Here is a 19,777-nt window from a genome sequence, read left to right as displayed (position 1 = left end):
TTGCCTTATTAAAAAAGTATTGGGTGTTTTCCATCTCTTTATTCAGTGTTGACCTTTATTAATAAATAATAATATACAAAATAAATTAATTAGAACTGTCACTGCTTACCGAACAGCAGCACCATACATCATTTCTTTCATTAACTGTTCAGCTTTGAGTGTGCCATCAATGCTGGCACAGTCCTTATTAAATACACTATATGCTGACACTTCTCCCTTCTTCTTCGGCCCTGTTCTAGTATTTAAATATATTCCAATTAAAACGGAAAATACAAAGAAGACGGCACCAAATTGAATCTTCAAGAAGAATGCATATAGTGTAAGCCATATTATGGTGTAAATGGACCATTTGATGATGAAGTATCGCCAAGATTCTTGTGTTTCTGGTGCCAAGGTTTCTACCTCACTGATTTCTGATGCTATGTCTGTACTATCCTCAAACTGGTGGAGAGGGTACTCAGAAGCTCTTGGTTCTTCATTTTCTATCTGTAATATAGAGAGAAAACATTCAGTATTTTTGTTACTTTCTTCAAAAGGGAATTTTATAAATTGAAAGATTCTCATAGCTCAAAATTTGCTCATAGTAGTTGTAATATTATTGAACGAAATACATAATATCAAGCGGCCGAATTCCAAAAATCGGCCCCCGGATCCACACGGTGCGAGCACCATGAATTTCGAAATAAACCATTTACTGATAATTTTGCAACATTATTGTAAAAAAATAAAAAATAATACACACAACATTATTTAATTACAGTCGAGTTCATAAATACATATACATTTCATCACCTTAATCGATTGCAATAAGGTGAAAAAATGTATAGGTACATATTTATGAACTCGACTGTACAATATCCATTACATGCCTATCATTATCCATGGTCATCTAATCTGCATTAAAAATTCAAGGATTACACATTCTAAAACTAAATTATTAACCATGACCTTTTAGAGATAAACCAATAATGTTACATACCAACAACACCTCATCTTCTTTTGCATTCTCCATCTCTTTGAAGAAGTTTGGAGTGATGAAATCCACAAATTTATTCTTAGATTGGTCAAGCTTGTTCTTCGCGTTTTCAATGAGCTCTTTGCGACGTCGAAGAGCGCGATATTCCTTTAATTTTGCCTCCATCCGTGACCTTATCGATGATATTAAATCGATATAAAAACAATAGTACTCCAACTATTAAATTTTTACGCTCAGTATAGGCTTTAAAACGTTATCAAACTTCGATTATAGTCACGGTGTTCATTAGAATTCCAGTACTTACAATACACGAAATTATAAACAACAAGTGTTATGTTATGTAGTGTTCGCTGTTACAGCACTCACAGTTTTAACTATGTATTGTTTAAAAAAGGTGTTTTGTACTCTAACTTTGAACTAAATAAAAGGCTTAACTATGTTTATTTAGCGACATAGCCGCTGAAATTACACAAACAAGAGATGCGAACAAATAATGAACTGCAACGCCAGCTGATGTCATAAAGTGACACTGACAGTGACAGTGTGACAGTTGACGCAAGCATTGTCATCGTTGGACACCGTTGGTGGAAAAATGAATTCTAGTGGATTTTTACTTTTGTGAATAGAGTTTTCATTCGAGACATATTAGAATTTAAGAATATTTTCTAGTAATGATGTTGAGAAAAAAAAATTGGCTTACGATTTTAATGAACAGACTAACGAACAGAGCGAAACAATTATTTTGCGCTGGTAACATTATTTAAGGCGCGAATACCGATCGATAATTTCAATAACAAACGAATGTACCATAGGAATATTAAATAAAACACAGTTTTGAGTTATATTTAGTTTATAGGATATACAATTACAATAATGCCTTTGTAATAATAACATAATATCAACCGTAAATGGAACATCAATCTGATATGGGGGCATATGGTGAGAATACAAATGTTCAGAATTCCGGAAATTATATTACAATTATTCCCGTGGAATATTCAAGAAGGGGATATCCGATGCAAGCGGAATATCAATACAAGTAAGACCATACCATTCTATTTTAATTAAAAAAATAATGTTTTAAAGTTTTATAAGACACCGGAAATACATCATTATGGCTTTTTTTTCAGCGAATTCAGGTCGCGAGAGGAATACTACAGCGTTCAGAGCCAAAAGCTACAAGCTGAAGTAAACGCACACCTATACTCTGTATCTCAGAGGCTTCCTCATTTATCATACAGTCCTTTAGGCCGTCATAATGAGTGGGACAAACATGATCCTCATAAGCCGCTGCAACCCGATTCCAAAGAGAGTAACAGTTCGGATTCACTGGAGAAAAGTGTTATGGGTATGTTGGTAATAACACTAATACTCGAGCAGCTCGAGCTAGTAAAGGAGCAGAGAACGATATAAAAACTAATTGAAGTTTAGGCAATGTGCTATAGTTTGGCCCAGGACTACCTATCATTTCAAATATATAGACAGAGAGAATCTTAGTCTTACGCAAGTAGTAGTACCCAAAAGAAAGGGATGAGTATTAGTTTGCCTGGTTCTTATATACTGACTGACAAGTTGTGTTTGTCAGACAAACAGAAAAAAATAATGTTTAATTTAATGTATATTCAGTCGAAGTACTTTCTATCAAAATAGTTTTTTTACAGGGTCCAACTTAAGCAGCTGTTCTAACCAGACTGGATCGAGCAGCATAGCCGCGGGATCATTCAGCACAACGGAACCCATAACCAGTGGAGGCAGCTCATCTAGCGCAATCTCTCCTCCACTTCCAGGTATAAAAAAACAGGTTGATTCTACATTAGTATGTTTGGCATATCTTATTAAGGCCCCGTCGGGTTGTGTTCTTTTCGCACCCTCACTGTTAGTGAGCGAGAAAGAAGGATGTGCCTGCGGGACTGCGGATATCATGTTTTTGCATGCGCATTTTTAAAACTAAATTTCATACAAATATTTTTAGTTTTTGTGCATAAATTGTTACAAATTTTAAAAGTGCCTTTTATGCCACGTGATTTTTTTTCTATCGTGCAAAAGTCTAAAAATCAGGATTCGAATCGATGTAGTCACTAGAGATAAAATCCTTCAGAAAAAAAAAAAACAAAAAAAAACATACACACGAATTGATAACCTCCTCCTTTAGAAATCTTGAAGTCGGTTAAAAAGTAAATCTTAACTTTCAATGAAAAGACGCTGCGAAAGTATCTACTCCCTTTTGCTTGTAATGTATTGCAGCCTATTGTGACAGAAGGGTAACTACGGAAGCCTATACACTAACGGCTAAATCATAATAGGTACTTACTCAAAAAAGCCTAACTTCTTGCTACAGGATCATCAGGCAGCACAACCTCCTCCTCCACAATATCCTCAAACCCCGTGACATGCGTGTACCTCATGTCCCGCATCGCGATCATGGTGGAGATGAGTTCCGAGGAAGTGCCTTCGTGCGTCACTGCGTCGCGGTTCCTGAACGCTGTGCTGGCGACAGAAGAGCTGGGCATGACGCAAGCGAGTACGAGGAGTTTAGCGGCGAGCGTGTTTGCGCTGTGGATGTGCAGTCCGCTATTAGGTGAGTGTGAGAATTGAATATAAATTATGTGGAATAAGAGCAATATTCCACGCGTCGCAGTGTTGAAGTTTCAAAATGCGATGCTGGAAAAAAGAAGTTGGAAATGGCGGAACTAGCGAGAAAACCTTGGTAGAGATATGCCGATGACCCGCTAAAAAGTCAGTTTTGCTTTACAATAGGCACTTCGTACCTACACGCTATAAAGAGGAATCACTTGTAAGGTTTTGATGGCCACTTTTAATTACTTTCACATGATGCTTACCTATAAACACACATTTTTAGATTTCTAGGTCGATAGTTGATATATAGCTCTTAGTGGCCATCATTATTTGCCGTCCCAATCTATTAGAAATCTTAAAGGAGAAAGCTAGGAATCTGATCGTTGTGATAAAAACCTGAACACGACTTCATCAAGTATAAACTGTATCTTTTGTAGCTACCTAATTGTACTAAAATCGTTTTTGTCAGAAATCCAATTGAAGCCCCACCACTGTCCTTGGCGGTTATGGGCTAGCTGGCAGAAACTCCTGCAGCGATATGGACACGGCTCTGAATCACGCCGCAGCAAAGACCAGCCTGTCCTCAGGTTGCAGCGAAATGTGTTCTTTCCCAAGCATTTGGAGGAAGGGATCAAGTGAGTGTTGTTGTTTTTTGGACTTTCTAGTTCTTTGTAGTTCTAGTCACAAGCTATGTTCTCTAGAGTGTGGCACGTTTTCCTACTGCATTATTTATTTAGAGGACGTTTAATGACGTAGCAGTTCCGCCTGCTGTCCCGGTAAACATTTTTTCATAGATCTTTACGCATGGCAGACAAGCTGCAGAAAATAACGGCAAACCTATTGGGACCGTGCGAAGTGCATGGTGGGGGTAAGTAAGGCGATCCCAGCGCATAAGGTGGTAAAAATTAACTAACTGCGGATAGCGTCTTTAACATTTCGTGCAAGTTATATGGTTCGAAGTGAAACTTTAATTTAAAATTACTCCTGAAATATTCATTTAAATTGTACGAGTATAGTGTAAGGGGCCATTGTAATCTGTATGAAATGCTTAATATGACTAACTTATTTAATTTGATAATTATTAATACTGTATGGTGTAAATAGCTTTGCAAATACCACATATTGTGTGATCTTTTTCTAGAAGTTCAGAATGGGTATTAAAATATAGATATTCAACATCGCGGACTTTTTTGTAGACCCATGAAAGAGAGACAACACCACCATACATTGAGTTATTTGTGTTGTTATATCTCAAACGGATTAGGCAGCGTTTTTGGTTAAAGCTCCTATCCAGTGTGATTTTTTCCGACAATATCGTTATATTACAACCAATTTACACAAAACCTTAATAAATTATATACCTAAACCTTCCTCAAGAATCACTCTATTTATAGATGAAAGTTGTATGAAAATCCGTTGAGTAGTTTTTAGTTTTGGAGTAGTTTTATAAGATGTAGTGAATAGGCGTTTTCCCCTAGACTTGTGGACGCTAGGTTGCGTGACAGCCGTGCACATAGCGAATAAAATGTATATGACATAGCTGTATGTGGCTCACCGTGGCTCGTCTCGTATTTGAAGTCGTATTCGTATTCCGAGAAGACATATTTGATAAAGGCGCCTATTAGGTATGCATTTTGAACCTTCCTTTCCCGGTCTTTTGCCTGGAGTTGTTGTTGTTTTGACCAAACCATAGAAGTGAAGTGTGAATCTCGCAACCTAAATTGACGCGTAAGCGCTTTGAACTGAGGGCCTACCGCGAACCACGTTCGACGTGTTACCTCTCTGTCGCACTTGTAAATTCGTACGTAAGTGTGACAGGGTGACACGTCGAACGTGGTTCGCGGTAAGCCCTCTGTACGGAGCTTACGTTCGGTCGCGTGCTTAGGTTGCGATTGTGACAATTTCATTATTTGGTATACCTAGCTTCTCTATACGGCCCAATTCGAAAAATGATTAAGACACGTTTAAGATCTTAGAATGATCTTTAAAAGATCGTTAGCTAAACGAAATGTTAAAGTTGACGTTTATTTCGATTCCGCTATGATCCCAATAAGATCTATCTACGATATTTCTGACGTCAAAGTGACATTGGTTGCCCGAATCGAGCAGCTTCTGTTAGTTATACGACATACAAACGACATGTAAATGAGAACTTATCTAAACCAGAACCTTTCGTTATCGTATCTCATTCTTCGAATCGGGCCGATAGTAATAATATGTAACTCAATGATTATGCGCGACCTTTTTGTAAGCATTCAGTAAATAATGTTAGGTGTAATGTTTAACAAATATTCATATTTTTCAGAGATTCCCGTATCCAAGAGTTGCTATACGAAGAAGCGCGCCATAACGTGGTGACAGGCCGGTATCCGCTCGAAAGCGCGCAGGCCGTCATGCTGGGAGGGTTGCAGGCGCGCATTCAGCTCGGGCCCTACGACCCCCATACACACACCGCCAATTTCTTCAGGTAATGGTCAGTTCTGGGAAATAAAAAAACGTTAAGTATTGCGGTTTCTTGCTCGCAATTGCATACTGGTATCCAGGATTAATCAGTAACCTCAAGGAATTTATTTATCGTCGTAGCTTTAGTAAGATCATATTCTTTTCTACTTTTCAAGGGCAAATTAAATGTTGATTTTGACTGTGTTACCTACATTTCCCCTACAGGTCTGTATTTTTGTGTATTTTGGAAAGGATTTTTAATTTATTTATTACTTCGAATGCGAAAGGGTTCTGTCCGTGTGCAGATTTTCAGATATGTTGCTTTTCCAAGTTACAAGAAAATATTCAGTTATGGTACCACTAATTTCTAGCTTAGCTTCTAGCCTAGCATAGCTTCATTTACTATCTGTCTCCAGAGAACACCAAGACAAATATCTTCCGAAGCACGCGCGCTCTGGGCGGTGGGCGCAATTGTTACCAGCGGGCCGTAAAGGCAGCCCCGAGGCCAAGCTCCTTGAGCAGGCTCAGAGGCCACCGGCGGCACCGCCGAGAAAGCTGCGCCACAAATATTTGGCACATTGTCGGACTACGCCAACATACGGGTAAATGTTTACAAGTATTGTTCAAGACGATGCGAAATAAATATGTCGTGTTGTGGTTTTATCTCCCAAGATACAACTGTACCTTATAGAAACTACAACAACTACAATACAACCAAACACAACAACAACCAAATTCTGTAGAGTATATATTAAATAGCAGCTTATTTTACAGCAGTATCTATACATATTTATAATCTTAGTTACATGTAACGTGGCAAACGTGGTCCCTAAATTTTTGTATATTGGGACTCCCAACTTGGGACCCTGGAACCTATGTTATCAGGGTGACTTATTTTACCCCATTTTCGAAATAAAAATATCAACGACTCCGGTATCGCCATTACGGACACAATAAACTTAGTGGTCCTTCGAACCGGATAGTATTTTCATTTCAAGTTGTAATTATGTTTTTTCTGTTATTATTATATGCGCTGCAATCTATTATTTTATGTTGTTGAATTCCATGTAATACCATATACATGTTACGTCAGGGCGGCGTTTTTCCAAGGGCAGATAGAGCAGCCGGTCCGCAGCCTCACAAGCTTACTCACACATGAAGACATTCCAGTCCTGGTGGCCGTCAACGCTAATGGTGTCTACGTTATTGATGACACGGAGAGTGTAAGTAAACACTTCCAAGCCCATAAAACCACAAATCACTTACTTAATGTAAGTGGACGAATACAAACTGGCAGTCACCATATACTTGTATTAGCATTGCTTGCATTTACTATTTTAGTATAAGAACATGACTGCTAACATCAGTTGCGTTGTTATATTATGTAACTTATGATATGATTTTTACGCATGTAAATTATAAAATTAAATATCAATATAAATTTAGTGAGTGGGGTGTGGGATAAAAATAAGGTAGCAACTAGTAGTGTGGCTCTGTGGCTAGCGACGTAGTCGTATAATAGAAGTTTAAAAAATCGCCTACACGAATGCAGTGATCGTGGTCGCATTTAAATAACAAATACAGATCACAGGGGTAAATAGGACGCAATTAAGCAATGTGCCTCTCAGCGTAGTATACGAGGAAAGAATAAAACGACTGTTAGTCCTCCTGTTGCTATATACCTTTGAATCCGGCACTTTAAAAAGACCGAAGAGGGTATATGTTTTTATTTCATGTGTGGCGATATTCACAGACGGTACTACTAGGCCTTCTTTATGAGGAGCTCTCCTGGGACATCGGCCTGCCGTCGGACGACAACGAGGACTGCCTCCCGTGCCTCTTCCTGCAGTTCATGGTCGTGGAGAATGGGCTAAGGGTTTCTAAGATATTACAGGTATGCGTATGAAAAGCCATTGACTTAAAATTAGTAACTTACTTTATAAACCTAGAGAATCTAGAAAAAAAGCAACCTCAAACTTTACTATACTATACCTACCAAATCCCGAGTTGTCGCTCCTGTGGGCGCGAAAGAAAAGTAGTGGGTTATGTTGGTACCCAGTCTTCTAAGGAACCGACATTTTTAATATGACTTTGGTGGCAAATAAGCATACATCCAGCCTGATGGCAAGGACCGTAGCATATAGACGCTTGTACCTCCAGAGGACCGCATGCGCATTAAAAACCTGTAAGAGCTATTGTAATGCCAATTAAAGTTCTATCTATCTAGTTTTAAGCCAATTCGCTATTTGTGAGGATGTTTCAGTTACAACTCTGTTCTTGTTGTTATACAGGGTGAAATTTTAACCATTGTTCATACTCTATGTAGTGACTTTATAGGTCATACTGAACAACTTTTAATATGGGACCAATGTCAAAATCGCAAAACAAAATTTGTCTGTGTCATACATTCCGGCTGATATGATGACTCTGATATTTATGGGACAGCCAATTTTTTTGCGATTTCGACATTGGCCTCATAATAAAAGTCGTTCAGTATGACCTATAAAGTCACTACGCAGAGTATGAACGGTGGTTAAAATTTTACCTTGTATACATACAGGGTAGGTTGCACCAAACAGTCTGTCAACATTGAAATGTTCGTTAAATTGTATTGTTTGGGGAGTTTCATATAGTATACTGCCGAGTACCTACTGATACTGATCAATCAATAAAGTGTGTTTGGTGCACCTGACCCTTAGAGTCGGTTGTACCAAACCGTTTGTCACCGTTAAAGAGTTCGTAAAATTGTATTGTGTGGGAATTTTCATAGTTCTCTACTGAGTGATGTTGATTTGCCTGTCAAGTGTGGTTGGTGCAACTGGTCCTAAATCTAGTTTAACATTTTTTCTCTAAATAGTTACCGGGCTCTTAATCTTAATTCCAGGTATTTTCAAAACAAGCGATAATGATGGACACGTTAATAGAACATTTCGCTGGCGAGTACCGCAAACGACTGGGCCAGGAGACACCTAGCGATCACGCCAACTATGAATACCATTCCGGTAAATTTATATATATATTTTCCTACTCCTCTACTGTTATCTGTCATTTATGCATTCATTAACACGAATATAAGAACATACATAAAAGATTTCAAGAAAAGTCTATATTGTCTATTCCTCATAAAAGCTCTTGTGCTTTTATACGCTATAACGTTACTGCGATTAATGGCTACCAACCTAACAAAACCAAAACGAATACAGTTTTAAACTAAGTGCATTGCTGCCATCTTACAAAATATTCATTTGGTTGCATAGTAAAAATAATTACTTCATAAGTCAGAAACACGCATGTGACACCCGTAATATAGCAACACTCATAGACTACGAAGACCACTTAGCGTTGCTTTTTAGTCTCCGTAGGCTACGGTGGCCAAAATTGAGAAAAAACTGTCCAAAAAATTAATTTAGCAAGTAGCAAGTACCAGGGCCTCATGAGTTACGAGGAGGTGTCGCCGACCGGCCGGCCGCGGCCCGGGGCGCGGCGCGTAACAAGGTATGCTCGCGCGTCTTGGCTATATACTTTTGCTGTAATTTGTTTACCTAAATTAAGATTTATTTTTGTTGACTCGTAGGAAAAATATTGTATGCAACGTTGTATAAGTAGGTCAAAAAATTCTCGTGGCGTATTCCTTTACAATGTTCGCCTACGCCTTCGGCTCCGGCTCACATTGTAACTCACGCCACTCGCCTTTTTTGACCCTTCTTATACAACTGTTGCATAAAATACTATTAGATACTTGTTTTCATACTTTACAGTCTATAGAAATAGAATTCAGCTTTAACTCACTTTATCATGATATGGTGTGATTTCAAATAATAGTGCATTGCAAGATATAGCAAACAATGCTTAACTCAAACCTTTGAATATCTAATAGGCTTCCTTCTTGGATTGCTATTATCATCATCTTATTATTTATTTATTTATTTACCCACTTATTCATAAACGTGTACTAAAGTTACGAAGCCGCTAATAATCGTTTGTCTCTTTCCGACGTATTGGTATGATGGAAAGGGACAAACGATTATTAGCGGCTTCGTAACTTTAGTACACGTTTATGAATAAGGGGGTTAATCTTTATTGCACAATACACGAAGTTACAAATGGCGTTAATGCCTTAAGGCATTCTCTACAACCTACCAATGGGTGGAGCATCTTTCTTGTTGTCCCTGCGTTTTGTCATGGCTCACTACGGTTTCGAACGCTTGACAGTTTTTTGTAAATAATGTCAATTGGTCTTGAACTTCCCGAGGATCAACTGTCTAAATAGGACTCATGGCATTTAAGCAACACAAAGGTCAGAAATGAGAGTTAAAGTCTGACGCTCGCTCTCGACGATTGAAACGCCTCTAACAAAATGATAACGTAATGTGACCTCACATTACATAAGTCTGTCCTAAATGTATGGAAGATCAAGGAAATTGCCCTTTTGACCCTGAAATATTGGGTTTATGTAGGGGAAGGGACGTTAAGGGAAATAAACAATAAAAAATAAATATAAAATATTTTTTAATGACAACTAATGACAACTCATTGGTTACTTATTAAATTATCATTTGGCACCGAATTTGGTGAAGTAAGTAATCAAATAATATTTTTTATTTTTATTTCACAAAACCTTCATGAAAACTCCATCGTGCCCCGGGGTAGGGGCAGTATGGGGTAACCATTGCAGGGCAGTACGGGGTACATTATTTTATTTGTCACAAAATAAGCGGATGTGGATGTCTTCTAAATCTGCATCATCACAGCATCATCCTGCACAGGCTGTATGGGTCTACTGTCCACATAGCTGGCAGGCCACCCTACCCTCCGAAGACTTCAAATAAGTGTGGTTTGAGTCAACACAATATATGCATAAGACATCCTCCTTAACATTTTCTCCATCAGAGCGAGCTTTTTGAGTCTTCCTCTGTTTTATTGAGTTTTTTTTTTCAACCGGGTATCATTCGGAAGTCCAATGTAAAATTCAATTTTCCAATGTGGTTTGTGGAACACCGTGCAATTGAGCTGCTTTTCTGTAACCAGCTGATTTGCTTAAAACTACATCAATTGCATGCTTCTACAGACCAACTGCCTCTGGAAATTTTGTAAGTTCGTACTATTTTTATATACCTAAAACAAAATAAATCATATTATTATAATATTATCAAATGAGCAGACCATTCAGGGGCATAATGGGGATGGGGCACAACAGGGTACCCCATTGTGCCCCATAACTATGTCCCCGTTATGCCCCCTTGTCTAACAGAATTTTAAATAACGAACAAAAAAATTAATTGAAGGTCAGAGTGATTTTGCTCAAAACATATCAATAGTTGATGTCAGCAGTAAAACACATTAAAAAAACTATAGTAGTAATCTAAACACTTACCTTTTTAGACGCGTTTTGGTAACCACTCAAAATTAGATGAAATTTCGTCGGAAAAAAGAATTGGTCGTCAAAAATAAACACGTGCAATTTGCTCGCTGGTCACTGCCGCACTGAAAGCCGATTCGAAATGCCCTCTTATTGGCGAAAACAAAACACGGCTAGTGTGCATAGTTACTTGTATGTGTGGGTGGCCCCGTCGTGCCTCGCGTCCCCGTTATGCCCCCCCTTCCCCTATATAGTTGTAACACAATTTATTTTTCGATAACATTTAAGAAATCGAATGGTATTATTTTATTTTTTATATTTGAAAAATAAAAAAGAAATTTTTTTGGGCCTTGTATTTTTTTATAATATCAAATGTTTAATGTTTTTTTTTTTTTAATTCCACTTTTATAATAAATGGCCCATTTTTTATCCATTTAACTAAATTTTGTTATATATTCAATATACAGTGTCGAGTACCCAATTGTTCCAGACTCCGGCAGCATATCGCTGCCCCCGCTGTCCCGGCCGGACTCGCCGCAGCGGCGCCTCGCCAACAAGCTGTCGCGCCTGGCGCTCGCCACGCACGACGGGCGCGGCAACCTGCTCGGCGGCGCCGGCGACTGGAACGCCGGCTTCCACCACCCCATGCCCTCCTGGATACTGCCCAAGCACTAGCGTCATCTAACTTGGAGAAACTAGTCTAGGAGACTGCTATAGAATACTATAGTTAAATTGACATGAAACTTTAATACTTGTAATATGAATCTCAGTAAAAAAATATAAAATTATTTAACATTGTTTTATTTCACATTAATTAACGCTATTACAATATTTTGCTATACCTAAAACAGCTGGAAAATGAGATCAAGACTTAATTCGATAATTAATAATTATTTTGTATTTGTAAAATGTAGATTATAGCACCGGTTAAAAAAAAACATAGAATTAAATAACATTAATAAATAGCTAATAGAGAAAACAATCGTGATGATATAATAGTTATTAAGTTAAAGTTAGTTTTAAGGGAGCTAAGTTTCAACAACAGCTCGCCCTCGTGCTAATATTGATCCTCGACAAGCAAAATGTTCTAAAAAGTCTTGAGCGCTGCGAGGGTTTTGAATGCACGAGGGTTAACTTTTGTACCGAGTGAAGCACAACATTTTTCACCACACCGACGCAAGGAAGCTATAGACTCACTGTAAAATATTACAAATCAAATCCAAATGAACGCCATAAAATATTCATCATTCAAAACCATCATTTAACACACGCTATATTCTATGTACGTAGGCGCTTTTCGCTACATACGGGTTTTGTCATTTTATCGGCTACGCTCGCAGCGCGTAGCTTGCGCTGGCACTGAATAGGTATGTTAAAAGTCAATTCTACCAGCCAACATTCAACTCGAATCGTCAACTAACTTTGCCACTCTTTAAGATAAAAAGCACCTTTTTCATCCGCTTTGTTAAGGATAAGGAAAGCCTTTACGAGCTAGCGTGGTGAAAAATTCATCATATGATAAATAATTTTAAAGGTACTAGGTAACTTCATTATGCTGATGAATCTAATGATATCTAACAACATAAAATTAATTTTTGACAAGCAGAAACGTCTGCGAACGATGCTATTAATCTGGAGTATTAATCCAGAGGCCGTGAGTTCAAGTCTCACCCAAGACAGTATTTTTTCCACTTTAAAATTTATTCTAAGCTTATCTAACAACATATTAGTATTACCCTACATGTAACACAACTTAGTAACTACAAATAACTTTTTTTTTTAATTTAAGGTGTTCTAATGAGAGGTAATTAATTTCCAAAGCAGGAATTTAGCGTTTATAGGTAGGTGGAATATAAGTAACAATTTGACATAAACGTTGTCTAAACAAACGGACGGCAAAAGCCTGCTACAACTGCTATATGTAGCAGCAACCAACCAAGTCCAAGTAGTCAAGTTAAACAGTATTAGCCTACCACTTGGTTGCTTGGTTTGACTTGGCTAGTGGGACTACTTGATTCCGTGATGGTGTCTGATGCGGTTGAATTCCTTGAGCAGGGGATGCTTGTCCAGGTAGTCCATGAGCGCCTTGTATCGCGGCGCGGAGAGATCGTGGTGACGGGTCAGCCGCACCTCTAGGGTGTGCAGTTGGAACGCTAGCTCGGCGCTAGGGAAGGGAAAAATATAATGAGAATCATATTACCCAATTGAACTGAAGTCTTAGTATAAAACTAAAACCAGATACATTTGAGGAGTGTCCATTCAAAAGTGTTTTTTTATCTATGAAAAACATGCAAAAATGACACCTTTTGAAAAGTCGCCCCTCATATATTTATTTATTTAAACTTTATTGCACAAATGTGCTTAAAGCAACGTTAAAGTAAACAGGATAAGACGCAACTTACCTAGACGCGAAATACTTGGCTTCTTTTTCTGGAGTAAGAATGTACTGATTCGCCAAGTACCATAATCTCTTGTTCTTGTATTCCGTGTTCATCTGCAAAGCAATATGCTTGTCATGAATAGGTATCAATCTTCTCGTGAAATAATAATTTTGCAATAAGAAAAGTTTGTAAAAAGACATGTAGGTATCAGGTTCATGATAGAGGAGGCTAAAGTTACAGCTAGAAAAAAGTAAGTAAAAACCAGCACACATATAATTTGGTAGTAAGCTAGTAAGCAAACAATAGAACAACAAAACTAACAAAACCCACCGTTTCAAAGCGTTCATGAACCAAAAGTTGACGCTGGAGCTGCTTCGCCTTGAAGTCATTAATACACTGCTCCCTTATGAGCGTGGCTTCTTTGATGGTCAGTGGCGCTCCACTGCCGTGGCCGGAGCCGAACATGCGAGCCAAGTACGGAGCTAGGGGGTCTATTTCCGCCTCCTTTTCGCGTTCTGATACTTCAGCTTTTCTAGCTTCCTGATGGGGCGGAAAAGATTTTGATAGTGTAATATTATCATTTTGTATGTGCAAAAGTACGAAATCGAAAATACCTACTGTATAATCAATAGTTGCATTAGTAGGTACACACTATACATCGTAGTTGAATAATAGCTTTATACATCTAGAACTATCACCACAAAAGGGTGAAAGGCCAGGTTCAAGTTGGACTTGTCGTTATTGATGTCTTCTTAAATAATGTACAATATATAATATTTGATATTTTTCATTAAAGCAATAAATACATACTTGTTCCATCCATCCCTTCCTAGCGACATCGTTCCTCTCCGTGTCAAAGAGCGCCACCACCAGCTCTGGCTCTATCAGCTCTTTGTGCCGCTGCTGCAGGTACGTGATGATGTCCGCCTCCCGGTCCCTGATGCCCTTGCGCGCCTTGTTCTCGTATTCCATGTTATCGCAGAGCGTCAGGTAAACGTTGAGGGCGCGGGGCGGTTTGGCAATAGGATCCGCCTGAGGAAAGAGAACAGAATATGTTGTTTTTACTTCTCGACGAGTGGTGAAAAAGGAAACTGATTTGAAAAACTTTGATACTTCGCCGATTGTTAAAAATACATTAAAGACGCATGAAAAACAAGCTCAATGGCATCAGCTACTAAAAAATATTGGGGTCTCATAACATCAGGAGTTAGTTTAACCACTTGCTAGGTACTTAACGCAATTGGAAATGTAATGCGTCCGTCCATGCGCAGTGAAAATGCAGCCTTCCTTGGGTACAACCGCTAGTGAGTGTGAAGATGGAAGCCAAAAACCTCAAACCTCACCAAACATCACAAGGGAGAGGAAGGGGTCAAAAAAAAGCCGAATAAACCTCACGTGATTTGTTCACAATACTTAAGCTGTGGGGCTTTTGTGCCCTCTACAAAGCAATTGGGATACGATAATAATAAATAAATACAATACAATACCTATTAACTTGACAAATACACTGCAAAGTTAAAATGGATGGTTTTTATAGGTTATTTGAACACATCTAAACTTACTATGTATCCTGATGTCTTCTCCGGATAGAACAAGATCTTGCCACCCGTCTCAGCCAAGTTGGACTTAAGGTATTTCCTCATGTTATTCGTGACGAAGTTGTACGCGTAATGGTAAAGGAGTTCGATGGTGTTTTCCGGGACCTGGAAGATCCTTCTCCAGATATCGTTCTCCGCTGGAACGTTGTAGTCGCGACCATAATCGTCTGTGATCGTCTTTAATTGACGCTTAGGTTCCGCTTTAGTGCCTTCCGTGTATACTGTTTGACGAGATTCTAGACTGTAATATAATGTTCGAGAAAAGGTACACAGGTTAGAAAAGTAATAGGAAAAGTCGAAGTTAACAGCACTATTAACACACCTGCTTATTGCCTTCATCAAATTCAGTTTTTTTATTTCTAATTTAAAACCAGAAGGTTCTTTATGGAATATAATACATTATTGTTCCTAGTATCAAATAATGATTAATGACAGATGGAAGATGATTTTCCTTGCATGTACAAAATATACTCACCTACTCATTATTTATTAAGTTAAATATTACATTCGTTGGATTTTATTTATAAAACAACCTTCGATGTATTTGTTTTATGCTACGTCGGTGGCAAACAACCATACGGCCCGCCTGATGGTAAGCAGTCTCCGTAGCCTATGTACGCCTACAACTCCAGAGGAGTTACATGCGGGTTGCCGACCCTAACAACCCTCCCTCCCCTTGTTGAGCTCTGGCAACTTTACTCACCGGCAGGAACACAACACTATGAGTAGGGTCTAGTGTTATTTGGCTGCGGTTTTCTGTAAGGTGAAGGTACTTCCCCAGTTGGGCTCTGCTCTAGATCTGGAATGCCATCCGCTGTGCTGTGCCCTACCACGCTAAGCTAGACGACATTCACAATGCCCATACCTCTCTTGTGGACGTAGTTTAAGGACGTACCTGGGTCCAATGTATCAACATCAGCCCAGCATCACTATCAACTTTAGCCCTCATTGCATCAGTCATCACTCATCAGTCACGTAATCTAGTTAATCATTGTCTGAATCTACAGTACGAGGGTAGTCGTTTTGAAGTACCGCACATTGTTTATCTATTAAAACTGAATAAGCAAACTTACTAATCTTCTCTTTTAGTATAGTACTCGAAAAACGTCAGGGGAGTGCAGACGATTTTGGTGAGGTGGTCCAAGCGCGCGTAGTAGTTGAACTCCAAGGTGCGGCTGGATTCTATTGAGGTCGGCGGGGCGTCAAACGAGTACTCATGATCTAAATAAAATGAATGTGACAAGGTAAAGTAAATTTCAAATTCAAATGTTCTGTCCAGTGTCCATTAATAACCACGTAATCTTTTACAAGAATTACACAATCTCTACATAGACATGCTTATCAACCTACCCGCACGCCAAGATCAGAGTGGTCATTCCATTCGACTAACTTTAAAATATGGGCTAAGGAATATAAAGGTTATGTTTACGTTAGAAAATACGGCAAGTCACGTGGATTTTACAGCATTAGGTACGCTGCGGTAAAACGTTTCCAAAATATGTACATATTCTATTCTTATTTTGGTTTAATGGTTTATAGAAAAACTTACAGATTAAATGGTCTCTTCTTCCGATGCCAAACTTTTCATATGTGATTTTTTTGACGTAGTCTATCTTAACGTACTCCATCAAGTCGGCACGATGTTTAAACCACTCGTAGCTAAAGCACAAATCATGTAAGTAAAGTAAGTTTTATACAAAAGGTACCTTAAAAACACCATGAGGTAACACATCTTATCATAATCATCTTCTGCTAATCATTGGACTATAACATTACTCGATACATGTCTCAACAACAAGGTAGGTAACGGATACCTGCGATTAAGATATTTTAACAAAGATTCATATGGAAATAAGTAGAGGCAAAGATCGCTATTTTGTTAAAAAACAATACTTGAAATTGTCAAAGTCCGTTAGTCAATGTAATAAGGAATACCTAATTAAGAATTAATAGATAAAAATTACTAATATTTACGTAATCAAAGGCTTTGTCAAGGCGTAATCATCATAGAGCATGATTCTCTTCACGACTCCATCGCGCTCGAAGTAGGGCGCAAACTTCTCCAGGAGCACCTTCTTGTAGTGAATCACTCTGTGGCTGCCAGGGAACCGCCGCTCGAATTCTGGGCGATGAATCAGTTATTAGAACACAAACACTCTAAATTAAGTCATCAACATTTTCCAGGGCAAGTAATCTACTCTTACGAAATCACAAAGATACGTGCTATATTTACTTACGTTAAAGATAGTCATAAGACGAAATAAAAAACAAGAAGGGCCCTTTAAAAATTAATTTTCAAATGGCTTATGGCCGCAACGTACCTTATGTACGTAAGTTACGGATGCGCGTTTCAACATTGCGGATGTACTAGGTAATGTTAATAATTGTGTCCTGAGTAAATACTAACCTACACAGAAAGTGTGGATCCTTATGAATGAATCAGGTGTGTTAAGAGCATCCACACTTCCCGTAAATCATTCAACTTATTCCATTACCATACCATCAGGCGTGATATCCAGTTTCTCAACCCAGCTGGGCGGCATGTCGAGATGCTTCTCCGTGTCGACGGCAGTTCGCGGGTCCTCCTGGTCGATCCCGGTTAAGGCTCGTCGGTAGGACGGCTCTCCGGCTAGCAGGTGCTCCCAACAGGTCAGTTCACATAGATCGTAGTTTAATGCTCCGAGACCCTCTTTGCAATCTTGGAGATTCACCTAAGAAAACTGGTTATGAATTGATTTTAAATGCAGGCTAGGAGCCCGATTGAGATCTGTGAGCTGTCAATAGTGGGACCAGAAAGATCTTAATCTTATCATATGAAGTTTACCGCGTAGGGAGATCTTTAAAAAATCGTAAAAACATAGCATCATTCTTGCAAGATAATTGGCGAATCACTTCAAAAATAGATGCGTGATTGTATATCAAAGTACCTTCTTAAAGCGAAGAGTGTACATCCAAGACACAGGTTTGATATCTCGACGTTTTAAATCTAGCTAAACTTTAATTTTGTAGCTATCGACATGATTCCGAGTCGGTGTGGGGTTAAAAACTCACATAGTAATTTTCATGATTGTAAACACTATCCAATCCCCGGTACTGTGGCGCGTCGAGCGGGTACCCGGTGCCGTCGCTGGGCTCTATGAAGAAGGGTTCCTCGATGTCCTTGAACCCTGGCAGGACCAGCACCCACGCGTGAGTGCGCCAGTCGGTGATGTCATCTGGCGGGGGCTTCTCGAGTTCCTGAACAGGGTTTAGACACGTTTAGGTACACGGAAACAAAAGTTTCAGCGGTTTCCAGGATTCTTACATTTTGCTGGCGGCTGGCGGATTACCGAGTTATACATAGATAAAAATATTAAATCTTAATTTTTTTTATGAATCAAAGCTACTTTTATTTTTATTTTTGCAATAATATTTCTAGATTTGACTCTACTAGTTCTGGATACCAATCACTGTATCTGTGTCTCCGAAAAATACACAGGAACAATCAGAACCCGCACACAGTGAGCGATACGATAGTGTCAGTGAATTTCCCCAAATCTTTTAAATATTTTCATTAATGTAATTACATTACATAAAGCTCTGAGTAGTGGGCGCCACTAGCACATACTGAGGGCCTACTGCGAAACACGACAATCGAAATTTCATTATTTGCCTCTCTATCACTCTTGCACATTCGAGCGATAAGGAGGCAGATAATGAAATTTGGATTTTTGCGTGTCGCGGTAGGCCTCTGTAAACACACCGCCTTGATGCATCAATTTCATAGCGAAAACATCGCAAAAAAACTGTTTGAGGCATAGTATATAGTTACTCTATGGTTTACAATATGTGCTAGTGCTGCTCTCTGGCGGCAGAACATTGCAGTAATACTCCATGTTCTTTTTAGTAAGTGTTGTTTTACTTTCAACGAAGTTAGTAAAAATTTTCACCCAACTCAACAGGTGAATTAAGTAATAATGCTAATGAAAATAAAGAAAATAAAATATATATCTTACGGCAATCTTGGCCAGCCGTTTGTTCTCGATTTTGTCAATCTCCGCTTGCCGTAAGGCTCTTTCCTTCTCCTCCATCGCGATGACGTACTTGGACGTGAGGTCGGGCAGCGGCACCAATCGGTAACGAGGAACCTCGTCGGACGGGGGTGGCTTTTCTACTTTCTGGAAATATACACTTAATTCAACCTAACCTTAAACATGTATTTCTATAGTCGGCTTACTACACCTCAGGTAAGCCGACTGTAGAAATACAGCTAGTTCGAAGCTTAAATTAGTGACATCCCTATATGGTTTATGTAATTACATAGGTACATAGGTACTTAAAGTTCGCTCCATAGAGCATCAAGCCAAATATTTGACATATCAGCCTCATATTAAAATTATTACGCATACGCTCCAATATCATTTATTTTCGAAACGAAGTTTTTCCGCATGCATGCATGCATATA

At 38.8% G+C, this 19,777-nt stretch overlaps 3 protein-coding genes across 4 annotated transcripts in view; 1 reads left to right on the top strand and 2 right to left on the bottom strand.

The window, feature by feature from the left end:
- Positions 1-19: 19 nt before the first annotated feature.
- Positions 20-1,491, bottom strand: LOC133528588 (uncharacterized). The gene is made up of 3 exons (XM_061866027.1): positions 1,281-1,491; positions 980-1,148; positions 20-486 (listed from the first exon to the last, which is right to left on the bottom strand). Exons 2-3 carry the CDS (start codon positions 1,139-1,141, stop codon positions 106-108), a joined length of 543 nt encoding a protein of 180 aa, XP_061722011.1. The 5' UTR covers positions 1,142-1,148; positions 1,281-1,491; the 3' UTR covers positions 20-105.
- A 64-nt stretch (positions 1,492-1,555) lies between these two features.
- On the top strand, positions 1,556-12,151 carry LOC133528586 (FERM domain-containing protein 8). The gene is made up of 11 exons (XM_061866024.1): positions 1,556-2,015; positions 2,107-2,324; positions 2,638-2,763; positions 3,315-3,554; positions 4,023-4,188; positions 5,859-6,020; positions 6,412-6,597; positions 7,089-7,218; positions 7,749-7,889; positions 8,880-8,997; positions 11,845-12,151. The coding sequence occupies exons 1-11, from the start codon at positions 1,885-1,887 to the stop codon at positions 12,027-12,029; spliced, it is 1,803 nt and encodes a 600-aa protein (XP_061722008.1). The 5' UTR covers positions 1,556-1,884; the 3' UTR covers positions 12,030-12,151.
- A 1,006-nt stretch (positions 12,152-13,157) lies between these two features.
- LOC133528401 (dynein regulatory complex subunit 7) overlaps positions 13,158-19,777 on the bottom strand; it is a 207,121-nt gene continuing 200,501 nt past the window's right edge. For both annotated transcript variants that reach the window (XM_061865782.1, XM_061865783.1), the window contains exons 4-14: positions 19,329-19,490; positions 18,385-18,570; positions 17,834-18,044; positions 17,308-17,455; positions 16,883-16,992; positions 16,407-16,554; positions 15,298-15,574; positions 14,546-14,767; positions 14,066-14,275; positions 13,757-13,848; positions 13,158-13,518 (exon numbers count right to left, since the gene is read on the bottom strand). In XM_061865782.1, the coding sequence (XP_061721766.1) occupies positions 13,362-13,518; positions 13,757-13,848; positions 14,066-14,275; positions 14,546-14,767; positions 15,298-15,574; positions 16,407-16,554; positions 16,883-16,992; positions 17,308-17,455; positions 17,834-18,044; positions 18,385-18,570; positions 19,329-19,490 (1,923 nt within the window). In that variant the 3' untranslated portion in view covers positions 13,158-13,361. The remainder of the gene's footprint in view (positions 13,519-13,756; positions 13,849-14,065; positions 14,276-14,545; positions 14,768-15,297; positions 15,575-16,406; positions 16,555-16,882; positions 16,993-17,307; positions 17,456-17,833; positions 18,045-18,384; positions 18,571-19,328; positions 19,491-19,777) is intronic.

The sequence above is a fragment of the Cydia pomonella genome, chromosome 19 (assembly GCF_033807575.1).
Source record: "Cydia pomonella isolate Wapato2018A chromosome 19, ilCydPomo1, whole genome shotgun sequence".
NCBI lineage: Eukaryota > Metazoa > Arthropoda > Insecta > Lepidoptera > Tortricidae > Cydia > Cydia pomonella.
Note: the sequence above shows the minus strand (reverse complement) of the source record. Positions and strands in the feature narration are given on the sequence as shown.

Excerpts from the sequence above, each read along its gene's own strand:
- LOC133528588 (XM_061866027.1), bottom strand. The coding sequence starts at position 1,141 with ATGGAGGCAAAATTAAAGGAATATCGCGCTCTTCGACGTCGCAAAGAG. Across the intron at positions 487-979 it reads AAGAAGATGAGGTGTTGTTG|ATAGAAAATGAAGAACCAAG; the intron begins GTATGTAACATT and ends TCTATATTACAG.
- LOC133528586 (XM_061866024.1), top strand. The coding sequence starts at position 1,885 with ATGGAACATCAATCTGATATGGGGGCATATGGTGAGAATACAAATGTT. Across the intron at positions 2,325-2,637 it reads ACTGGAGAAAAGTGTTATGG|GGTCCAACTTAAGCAGCTGT; the intron begins GTATGTTGGTAA and ends GTTTTTTTACAG. Across the intron at positions 7,219-7,748 it reads TTATTGATGACACGGAGAGT|ACGGTACTACTAGGCCTTCT; the intron begins GTAAGTAAACAC and ends CGATATTCACAG.